The sequence below is a fragment of the Chiloscyllium plagiosum genome, chromosome 6 (assembly GCF_004010195.1).
Source record: "Chiloscyllium plagiosum isolate BGI_BamShark_2017 chromosome 6, ASM401019v2, whole genome shotgun sequence".
Classification (NCBI taxonomy): Eukaryota; Metazoa; Chordata; class Chondrichthyes; order Orectolobiformes; family Hemiscylliidae; genus Chiloscyllium; species Chiloscyllium plagiosum.
Window position 1 is genome coordinate 107,910,554 of NC_057715.1, and position 12,305 is coordinate 107,922,858.

Consider the following 12,305-nt stretch of genomic DNA (forward strand, 5'->3'; position numbering starts at 1 on the left):
AAGAGCTTCAGGGCAGAGGAAATGACCTGGGAGTTGCAGTGGGAGAGGGACTCCCTGAGATTCTTGTAGAGAGAGGAGGAAAACTTCTTCAAGGCAGGCATCCTTGCAAGAGGATTCACAGTAGGGTTAAAATCAACGAGGTAAAAACAATGACTGCAGATGCTGTAAACCAGATTGTGGAGAAGAGTGGTGCTGGAAAAGCACAGCAGTTCAGGCAGCATCCGTGGAGCAGTAAAATCGATGTTTCGAGCAAAAGCCCTTAATCAGGAATAAAGACAGAGAGCCTGAAGGGTGGAGAGATAAATGAGAGGAGGGTGGGGGTGGGAAGAAAGTAGCATAGAGTACAATAGGTGAGTGGGGGAGGGGATGAAGGTGATAGATCAAGGAGGAGGGTTGAGTGGATAGGTGGAAAAGAAGATAGGCAGGTAGGACAAGTCATGGGGACAGTGCTGAGCTGGAAGTTTGGAACTAGGGTGAGATGGGGGAAGGGGAAATGAGGAAATCCCTGGCCTTCCATCTCACTGCCACTTTGCTGCATTATCCCCCTCACATTTATAGAGAAAACGATTGATTTCCGTCTTGAGTATCCTCAATGGCTGAGCCTGCACAGCTCTCTGAAGCAGAGAATTGGGAAGATTCACTGTCCTCTGAGTAAAGAAGTTCCTCCTCATCGCAGTTCCATACCTTAATTGTGAGACTATGTCCCCGGTTCCAACCCCCTTCCCAAACCCAGGGACGCATTCTTCTCCCAAAGACCACATCAAGTCCTGTAAGAATTTATATGCTTGTGATTATTCCATTTTCAGATTATTACCTTTTGGATTGATTTTCCCCTAATAGTAAAATGGAATTCAGTTACAATGCATTGTGGCTTTTTGATGCAATCCGTAAGGTGAATTGTCAAAAGAATTGGCTTGGAAGTATTTGGGAATAGGAGGGTGAAGATTAATGTGGATATGTGCCCAGGCTTTTGAAACTAATCTTCGCAGATGGCACAATACATTTTTTGGGGACTTAATGCATTCTCGACAGCTCTAAATTTCTCTTGCGTTTAGTATGGGAATAGATCATAATTATTGACATAATAGTTCCATGAAAGGAATGTGATTTAAGTTGATAGGGAGTGATTTCAGTTCCTGTATTGAAATACTGAATTATTTATACACTGCCAGGGTAATAGATGGACGAGACTTGATGCCACTGTTGAAGGGTGATGTACAGTACTCGGAGCATGAGTTCCTCTTTCATTACTGTGGAGCTGCTTTGAACGCAGTGCGATGGCATCCAAAAGGCAGTAAGTGTTCAATATCTGGAAGCTATTTCAATGGAGAAATAGAACTATGCTGTCACCTTGCACTGATCTTGTAGGGGGAGTCAATTCTCTACTACCAATGAAACCAGTTATGATGCCATTGTCATTGAGTTAATTGGACACTGTGACATATTTATTAGATTTTTTTAAATTTATTCATTCACAGGATAAGGGAGTCACTGGCTAGGCAAGCGTTCAAAGCCAACCACATTGCTGTGGGTTGGAGTCACATGTAGGTCAGACCAGGTAAGGACGGCAGTTCCTTTCCTAAAGGGCATTAGTGAACCAAATGGGTTTTCCCGACAATGTATTCAAAGTTATCATTAGACTCTTAATTTCAGAATTTTTTTATTGAATTCAAATTCCATCATCAGCCGTGACAAAATTTGAACCCAGGTCCCCAGAACATTATTGGGAGTTTCTGGATCAACAGTCCCACGTTAATACCACTAGGCCATCGCCTTTTCCCAGGTGACCACTATCCAGAGACCAGAAGCAGGGCAAGAGGGGGAATCCACAATAGGGCCAGGATAGGAAGCCATGGGATGGACAGGTTGGGAATAAGGATGTTGAAGGCTGGCATACAGCACCTGGGAGCATGTATGGACCGACAGGACACATGAGGGGGGGTGGGGAGCAGACCTGGTCGGGATGCGTGCTAATCAGAAGAGGAGGTCCATGAAGGAGGCATCGCTCCTTTTCCCTTCCTGAACCTGCTGGCTTCCCACCCATCGCTGACCTCCTCTGTTAGTTGGCCGTTGAAGGCCTTCAGTTGATGTAGAGGCAGGCAGGCTTGCTTGCTCATCGTCAGTTTCCTGCTCAATTACAGTCAGGTCAGAAGCGGGCAGTTAGACAGCAGGTGAAACACCAGTGGAACGTTACGAGTTTTTCTGCCTCCAAATCCACCCTTTGGCCCCTGTCCAACTCTTCCTGAGTTCCATCAAAAGACAGCAAAAATTCTGGAACGAAAGCTAATATCACTAACTGTGATCATTAAGCTATTGGATTGCTGTTAAAAAAAAAGTGGTTTAATTCAAGATTCTTTAGGGAAGGAAATCTGCCATCCTTATACAGTCGGGTCTATTTGTGAATCCAGAGCCACAACAGTGATAACTTTGAATTGGGAGAAAGTGAGGACTGCAGATGCTGGAGATCAGAGCTGAAAAATGTGTTGCTGGAAAAGCGCAGCAGGTCAGGCAGCATCCAAGGAGCAGGGGAATCGACATTTCAGGCATAAGCCCTCCTGCCCGAAACCTCGATTCCCCTGCTCCTTGGATGCTGCCTGACCTGCTGCGCTTTTCCAGCAACACATTTTTTAACTTTGAATTGGCCAGGAAACCACTCAGTTGTATTCAAGAAGTTGTATTCACCACTACCTTCTTGAAGGTACCTCAGGACACACAATAGATTCTGTACCAGTTGTGAACTCACATTCCATAACTTGTCTTTTTAAAATGTCTTCAAGATTGCAACAATTTCAATTCTTCAATTTTTTTTTTTCTTCAGGTGACACTGTCTGGAAAGCTCACTTTTTCACTCCTAAGTTGGAGGCTGGTGCTTGTTACCAGAGTGAAATCTGTGGGTGTCACGGAAATTACATCATCAACCATGACCCACTTTTGCTCTTTGACCTCTCCAAAGACCCCTCAGAAATGAACCCTGTATCACCTCATACAGAGCCACTTTTCCATGAGATCCAAAAACAAATTCAGAAAGGGGTGGAAGAACATCGGAAAACCTTGACTTCAGTCCCTCTTCAACTTTCTTGGAATAATATTTTGTGGAAACCGTGGCTGCAGCCCTGCTGTGGTACATTCCCATTTTGTTGGTGTGATAAAGACTCCAATGTTTCAATTGTAATGCAAGAGGCCAACCAATAGCAATTCAGACTTATAGTCTGTGTTACTTTGTCATTTTGTTTTAGAAATGGAAATTGTCACATCTTGTGTTGATCTATGCCTGGAAAATACTTGATGTCAAATCCTTTTCTGTTGCCAAACAGTCCTATCCCTACATCTCCTTGTTTGATCCTTTAAGAAGTGCCTTTTTTACAGCCACTCATTACTCTTGATTATGGAAAAGAGGGAAAGGGATTCCTGAGAAGCATTCTGCTCATGTACATTCAAGATTAGATCATATGTCCTTAATGTCTTGTCAGCTGATGGATTTTCTGTCGTGCTTTAGTATTTTAATCAGCAGTGATGATTAGTTGAATGTTACAAACAAGATTTTTCCTTTCACATAATTCATACTCATCTGGTTTTGGCATACTTTGTGTGGAGTCGAGAGACATAAACACAGTCAAGTTTCCGTTCCTTCAATTACACAGGCCAAGAGTGTATAGTAAAATCTAACACGTTACATCTGCATCCTCCAGTTTGTTGGATTCTGCTGTCACCTCAACAGATGAGTGTTCAGCAAAAAATAAAAATAACTGAGTTTACAACCTGCGTTGATGTTGGCACTTTTGACATTTGGCCAAAACTTTGCATTGCACACACTTGTCCTGAAGCCACTTGTCTCTGTTCTCCTCAAATGTTGAAGTTGTTTGACATTGTACTCTGTTTGACTGTCCATATTGTTTGACATTAGTTCAGTGAGATTTCCCCTCTTTACTACCTTTGTTTTCACCATAGGACTTGATCTGTAATCAATGACACCTTAATGCCCTTAAAAATCTGGTTGAATGTTTTGATCTGTGCTTACCAAATCACATTCAATTTGTTGTAGGTGGTGAAGATTGAACTATTTGCCTGAAGAAATGTTAGCTGCAGTGGTAGATAGACTCTTGATTACCTAGTGGCTGAAATGTTCTCAGGGATACACAGGAATGTAGAACTGAGGTTAAAATCAGATCAACTTCATCTTATTGAATGGAGAGCAGGCTTGAATGCTGAGTGGTCTACTGCTATTTCTGGTTCGTATGTTCATAAGTTCTTCTGGATGTCGGTTTTGGGTTGGCATATTCAATGTAGCATTTTCCGATGTTTGGATGAGCAGGGCATCCATTCACAATCCTGCTAATTTGAAAGATGCATTTGCCAGTTTTCATTAGTATGAAGCTCTTGAGTTAAATGAGTACTTTCAACCAATCCTTATTTCTTTTTGATGGACTAGAGGTTCACCTGAGCCTTCGGACCCATTGCCTCCCTTTTTCTGCCATCCTTACCATTGTCACTTCCAGTGACCCCACCCTCTTTTTGAGATGGTTGTAAAACAGGAGGACTATGAGGTGATGCCAAGCACATGAGGGGTGTTCAGTGCCCACTAATGGAACTTTGGTTTACAGAAAGAATGAATGAAATCTCACTTTGATATATGGAGTCGGCTATTCCCAAAGAATGTTGGGACAGGGGACAGATTGAGTCCTAATGGTATACAAATACCTAGTTCATCAGCATAGTCAAACTATCCAGACATAGTATTTCATATAACCTAACACATCAGGGTGATCAACCTGCCAATGCATTCAGTTGACCAAACCCAGGAAGATTGCCATCAGTGTGAATTGTAAGTATTACAGATTTCAACCATTGACAATAATTTTTACCACAAGAGAAAGAGGGTGCTGATTGGTTGGAACTTGGGCTCTGACAGGCCAACGTGTTTCCATGGAGAAAACAATGGAGGTTCATATGGAAAAAGGTACAAAGCTTGAAGATATTCTTTCTGTTTGAATGAGTCTCTGCTTGTGGACATTGTGCGAGCAAGCGTGAATGAGCTTCACATTTCTCCAAGGCAATGCCTCGGCCAATCAGAGTTGCCTTGCCACCTGTTTTATCTCTGTTAATACCTACCACAACGGACTGGAAAGAGTCAAAGTGGGTGATGGGCTGCCTGAAATTTGGCTCCTCACTCCTTAGGGGGCAAGCATCTTGAGTGACTGACTGACCGTATCCATGCTCTTGCACTGGTTGACTTATGAGGCTGGACATTCCTGTCTGAAGGCTAGCTCTCCCATGACTTGACTGAGGACCAATGATAGCTGTGACAACCTTCTTGGTTTTGTATTTGTGTCAAGTGACATGGCAGAGCAGCAAGTTTCTGAGCCTGGACGGTGAAAAGTGCAAAAATGCAAGGGATGGCAAGGATGCTGTGAGAATTCAGCCAGGCTTGGAGTGAGTGTGCAGTGTGAGAGCAAATGGACAGACCAGAGGTTGTTTTTACCAGAGGTTAACCTGGTCCAGTCCATGAGCTGGATGTGTCCTCCTAAGTTAATAGTGTCCTTGCTGCGGCCTAGCAATGAGAATTGCCGGTGCAGCATTGAAGAGCAGAAGTGCCCTGTTGGTGGATCAGAGATGTGCCAGGAGGCTTCTTAGAGTCTGGCACATGTCAGATGCCCATATCTATAGATGAGAGGAGCTTTTATCAGTCCCCATGAAACATGCCCTGAGATGTTGGTGCCCATTGTCCAATGTAGAGGTCCTTTGGAATCAGCAGTGAGCTAAGGTCACCATCCATGTCAAGAATTCTAAGAATCTTGCTTCTTTGGCACGTTTGATGAGATAGGATGCTCAATATTAATTAGGTGGGTTAGGCCAATAACAATGTTTAGAAGCAACCCCCAAATCATTGGCAACTTGTGGCTACTCAGCAAGAAACTGGCCTTACCACTTGGCAAATGCATTGAAGATTCAGCAGGTTATTCTCATGATTTTGAATTGAATTGAATTGAATTTATTGTCATGTGTACCGAGGCACAGTGAAAAGCTTTGTCTTGCGAACAATACAGGCAGATCACAGAATTAAGTTGCATAGATAAGTAAATAATAGGTAAATAGCGACAAAAACAAAATCACAGGTACAGGCAAATGTTAAGAGTTTGTGAGTCCATTCAGTATTCTAACAACAATAGGGTAGAAACTGTTTCAAAACCGGATGGTGCGTATGTTCAGGTTTCTGTACCTTCTTCCCGATGGTAGAGGTGTAGAAAAACATTGCCAGGATGGGATGGATCTTTGAGAATGCTGGCGGCCTTTCCTTGACAACGGGCCTGGTAGTTGGATTCTATATTTGGGAGATTGGCCTTTGTGATTGTCCAGGCCGAGTTCTCCACTCTCTGTTACTGTCTCCAATCTTGAATGGTATAGTTGCCATACCAGGTAGTGATACATCCAGACGGAATGCTCTCGATGGCGCACCGATAAAAGTTGGTAAGGTATTCGCTGTCATGCCAAATTTTCTCAGCTGCCTGAGGAAGAAGAGACATTTTGGGCCTTTGTAACCAGTGCGTCCACATGAAGAGTCCAAAGAAGCTTGTTGTGGATGACCACTCCCAGGAGCTTGACACTCTCCACTCATTCCCCTTCTGTGCTGTTGAAAACCTCTAACCCACCTCATTAACCTCCTCTTAAACAAATCTCTCCAATATATCCTCACAACTGAAATTTCACATTTCTGGGACCATTCTCATAAATCTTTCCTGCTCTTTGTACAGTGTGTTCACATGTTTCCAATAGTGTGGTATCCAGAACTATACTCTGCACTCTGGCTGAGGTTAAACTTGTGTCTTTTGTAAGGTCACCACGCACTTTCTATCAGTAAAGATCAGGGTATCTCTATGCTCTATTAACTTGTCCTGCCACTTCCAATAATCTGTGAAAATGTACACTGAGGGTTCTATATTCTCACACCTCCTTTAGAATTGTGCACCCTATTTTGCATTGTATTTCAATGTTCTTGCACCAAAACGTATTACCTCACACGTGTCTGCATTGAACTTCATGACATTTGCTTTTCCACTCTCCACTCTGTCCTTTTGTGCAGTTTACAATGCTTTAAAGTTTTGTATCACCAGATACCAATACTTAAATGAATATACAGGTATATCAGGAAAAGCACGAGTCCCAGTAACAACTCCTGGGGAACTCTGTTGCAAGCAGTCTGCCTACAATCCTGAGTCTATGGCATAGCCGGTGCCTTCTCAATTTCTATTCAGCCTTATCAACGGTAAGTTTCTGAACTACATCAGCTTTTACCAATAAATTGACCAACACATTCTATTTTATTTATATGTCTCTAGAAAACCTAGGGATTCCTTTTTATGTTAACTCCCAGTCACTTAGATGTACAGCATGGAAACAGACCCTTCGGTCCAACTCGTCCATGCCACCCAGCCATCCCAAACTAATCTAATGCCAGTTGCCAGTACTTGGCGCATATCCTGCTAAACCCTTCCTATTCATATGCTCATCGAGATGGCTCTTAAATGTTGTAATTATACCAGCCCCCACCACTTCCTCTGGCAGCTCTTTCCATACACGTGCTGTCCTTTGCGTGAAAAAGTTGCCCCATAGGTCCCTTTTAAATCTTTTCCCTCTCACCCTGCACCTACGCCCTCTAGTTCTGGACTCCCCCACCCCAGATAAAAGACTGTGTTTATTCACCCTATCCATGCCCCTTATGATTTTATAAACTTCCATAAGGTCCCACTTCAGCCTCCAATGCTACTTCTGTAGTTTTGTTGTCCATTTCTCCAGTTAGCCTGTCTACTAATGATTTGCACACTTGATGCTTAAGTGCTGCTAATTATGATTATAACGTAATAAACAATTCTAAGCTCAAAACCAGAAATTATTGGTAAAGCTCAGCAGCATCTGTAGAGAGATAATGTTTCAGGTCCAGTGACTTCCTCAGAACTGATGGTGTTCTGATTTCTAGCATTACTGCGGTTCTTTTGGTTTTAATTGTTGGTTCAATTCTGACTTCCCTAATAATTGGCGACTAAGAAAGACTGACAGAAAGCATATTTGTACATCTCTGAATGTAATCCAAACTGATGAATGGAGGACAGGTTGACAAACCAAATTTATGCATCAATATCATCTTCAGGTAGATTGAAAGTGAAATCCCTAACATTTTTATTTATGGGAAATTGAAAAGTGAAGCAGTTAATAATTTGTCCAGAGCCCTTGATGAATATCCTTGAAAGGGTATTGATTTCAGTGTTCGATCATCATCTATTTGAGTACAAGGACTGGTAGTTTGGCTATGTGTTTGCAAATGTTACATTCACTCCAATACTAAGTGCTTTCAGTACAACCTCTGTTAGGAGATGGAAACACAAAATAAGCCAAGACTGTTTATTAAAGCATGTGTATATTCCACAGCCCAGTGACATTACCTGACAATGATTGGAGTTGGGTGGTGTGGTGGGGCGGGGGGGGGGGCGGCGCAGTGGGGGGTGTGGAGGTTGGAGAACAGCCTCTGCAAGGTTTATAGAGTAATAGAGTCATAGAGATGTATAGCATGGAAACAGACCCTTCGGTCCAACCCGTCCATGCTGACCAGATATCCCAACCCAGCTAGTCCCACCTGCCTATACCCGGCCCACATCCCACCACACCCTTCCTATTCATATACCCATCCAAATGCCTCTTGAATGTTGCAATTGTACCAGCCTCCACCACTTCCTCTGGCAGCTCATTCCATACACGCACCACTCTGTGTGTGAAAAAGTTGCCCCGTAGGTCTCTTAGGTTTAGCAGGGAAGCAAAGGGAACCAGGCAGTGGTAATTACTTCAGGAAGACAGAGAAATATCCTCACAATTGGTATTGACTGGAAAGGTAGGTGCGATAAGTCATTATTCTGTTTGAAATGATGTCAGAACAAAACTGAGCATAGCTGATGTTGACATTTTGACCACTTGGTGGCACTATCACACTATATAATCCCATTGTCACAGTGACATTTTTTTAGCAGATTTTAGTTCAGGATGCGTCTTGCATATTATATTAAAAGAGGCATTATCTCACTGTAGTCAATCTGGATAAAATGCAAAGCATTCGTAACAACAACACTGAACAAAATTGGTAAAGGTGGCTGTTTGAAAGTATTGAGAGCAACCTTGAATTTGTTCTGAAGAATAACCAAAACTAACTTCTGAGGTATCTCCTAGGTTCTTTTTTGGCTCCTGTACTAACACTGGCATCAACTTGTTAATATTGTAACCTTGCTAAGTCACTATGCTGTAATTAAAAAAAAATGCTATTTATAACAATTACTGTTCCCTCTCGCAAAAGGATCAAGATGCACAGGGCACAGGTTTGAGGTGATGTGCTAAAGAAGCAAATGTGAAGTGAGAAAAAAAAGTTTTCACTCCATGAATAGTTAGGATATAGAATGACCAGTTTGGAAATGTGGTTGAGGCAGCTTCACTTGAGGCATTCAAGATGTCATTGGATGATTACTGCTCAAGTAATGAAGTGCAAAGGTACAGGGATAAATCAGTAGGTAGTTGGCACTAGGTAATGATGCCCTTTTGAAGAGGCAGTGCACAAAAAAAGGGGCCAAATGACTTCCTTTGCCCCCAAATGTTTCTGTGAAGAAGGGGCAGTGACAATTATATGAACTTAATTGGTAGCCGAGTGCTTCAAATCTAACCAATGTTTCCTACCACTAACATTCTTTAAACTTCTGCCGTAAGTTGGGAGAGGTGTTCATTGTTTTTTCCCCTGAAGCATCAGAGGCTGAGGGGTGACCTTTTAGAGGTTTATAACATCATGAGGGGCATAGGTAGAGTGAATAGACAAGGTCTTTTCCCTGGTGTAGGGGAGTCCAGAACTAGAGGTTTAAGGTTAGAGGAAATAGATCTAAAAATGACCTAAGGGGCAACTTTTTCACACAAAGGGTGGTACGTGTATGGAATGAGCTGCCAGAGGAAGTGGTGGAGGCTGGTACAATTGCAACATTTAAGAGGCATTTGGATGGGTATATGAATAGGAAGGGATATGGACCAAGTGCTAGCAAATTAGATTAATTTAGGTATCTGGTTGGCATGGACAAGTTGGACCAAAGGCTCTGATTCTGTGCTGTCCATCTCTATGACTGCAAAACCCAGCACAAACGATGATTGTTCTGATAATTGGAGGCCAATCATCTCCATTCAAGGACATTGCTACAGGAGCTCCTCAGGGAAATATCCAAGGCCCAGCCATCTTCAGCTGCTTCGTTATTCACAGTCTGTGTTCATACACTCGGTGAATTAGCCATGGGTAATGCAGGGGTACAGGGATAGGGTAGGGGGCTGGGTCTGGGTGGGATGCTGTGGACTTGATGGGCCAAATGCCTGCTTCCACCCTGTAGGGTTCTGTGATTCTGTTTATATATAGTAAGACCTCTGGACAATATTCAATCTTGTGGTAATTGACAAGTAAGCCTTACTCCATGTAAGTGCCAGACAGTGATCATCTCTAACTAGAGAGACCCTGACTAGATCCCCTTGACATTCAATGATATTGCCATCCAGTCACTCACCATCACCATCCTGGAGATTACCATTGACCATAAACTGAACAGGACCGGCCGTATAAACCCTGGGCTCAAAGATTAGGTCTGAGGCTGGGCATTTGAGATGATTAACTCACCTCCTGCTTCTCCAATGCCTGGTCACCAATTACCAGCACAAGGCAGGATACTTTCCAATCACATGAAGAAATTCAGCTCCACAACACTCAAGATGCTTGACTCAATCCAGGACAAATCAGCCCACTTGCTCAACATCCCAACCTCCCAATTAAACACTCAGCCACTCTACCAGTAAAGCATGGTGACAGCAACGTACAACATAGTCAAGAATCAGTGCAGCAGCTCTCCAGGCATCCTTCAAAAGCACCTTCTCAACTTGTGACCCCAATCAGCTAGAAGGGCGAGAGTTGAATTAAGGAGGGAAGGCAGTTGTTGAAGAGGATGACAATCTGAGCTGGGATTTTGGCCCCTGTTGGGACTGGGAGCAGAGATGGGGCTGGATTCAATGCCATGAATGAGCGTGTCAGTTAGCTGGAGAGATCTGGGGCACACAGTGTTACCCTGTGTTGTGCAGCAGGTAGTCGGTCAGACTCAATAAAACCCATGATGAGCCCAAGAAAGGAGCAGTTCCACTGGCAGCAGAGGCCAGTCTCAGTGTCTGGAGCCTGTGTCCCAGCAGGAGGACATGAAGGTAGGGTTTGAGACAGGGAGGGGAGGCCTACCCTGCCGATCTGGGTGAAGTAGCAAACACATCCGGCTGTGGATGGGCTCAAACCTCCCCGGGTGAAAGTGAAGACTGCAGATGCTGGAGATTAGAGTCGAGAGTGTGGTGCTGGAAAAGCACAGCAGGTCAGGCAGCATCCGAGGAGCAGGTGAATTGATGTTTCGGGCTAAAGCCCTTCATCAACCTTCCCTGCACCACCCTGAACATACTCTGACACAGAGGTGACTTCGCTGCAAAAAAAACATTTCCCTAAATTCAAGATGACAAAAGTATGTGGATGAGCACTTGAAATGTCATAACATTCAAGGCTCTGGGCTGGAGTAGTATTGATATGTCAGCACAGACTAGGTGGGCCAAAGGGCCTCTTCTGAGCTATATGGCTCTCTATGACATTCCCTAAAGTTAGTGGCGAGAAGCCCCTTCTCTTTGAAATATCTCTAATGCATGTCATTGACAGTCGAACTAAACCCAGGTCAACTGAGGGGACACCTTTGTGAATTTTTTTAAAGAATGACTACTTCCCTACACACCACAGGGGGTTGCGGGGAAGGGATATGGGTAGGATGTGTGTGTGTGTGGAGTGGGCGGCGGGTAAGCGACCCATGAATACTCTCCAACTTCTCTTTCCTGCCCTCATGCCTTCCATCATCTTATGTAGTCTGAAGTACAGAGGAACCTCGATTATCCGAACGAGATGGGCGGGCAGTATTTTGTTCGGATAATTGATTATTCGGTTAATCGATTCAATGCCTCTCCTCTGAGGCTCGGAGTTTTCTGAAGTTCCCTTTTCCCTCGCTCTACCTGCCTTGCTTCCTCTCTCTGTCTCAGGGTTTGTGAGCAGAGACACACGTGTGTGTAAGGGACCTGCAACTCTGCTGAAGCCTCCTTTCCAACCCCGCCCCCATCAGTTCAATGGGATTGGCACAACGAGCACTTGCTATGTCCGCTCCCTTTTCAGGAGACTAGGCAACAGCACACCGCGTGCAAGGACTGCTGCTGCCTTTGTGAGGTAAGTCTCAAAA

General features: G+C 43.8%; 1 protein-coding gene across 5 annotated transcripts in view; it reads left to right on the forward strand.

The window, feature by feature from the left end:
* LOC122551174 (arylsulfatase H-like) overlaps positions 1-3,755 on the forward strand; it is a 38,234-nt gene extending 34,479 nt beyond the window's left edge. For all 5 annotated transcript variants that reach the window (XM_043692802.1, XM_043692805.1, XM_043692804.1 and 2 more), the window contains 2 exons: positions 1,173-1,294; positions 2,819-3,755. In XM_043692802.1, coding sequence (XP_043548737.1) covers positions 1,173-1,294; positions 2,819-3,192 — 496 coding nt within the window. In that variant the 3' untranslated portion in view covers positions 3,193-3,755. The remainder of the gene's footprint in view (positions 1-1,172; positions 1,295-2,818) is intronic.
* Positions 3,756-12,305: the final 8,550 nt, after the last annotated feature.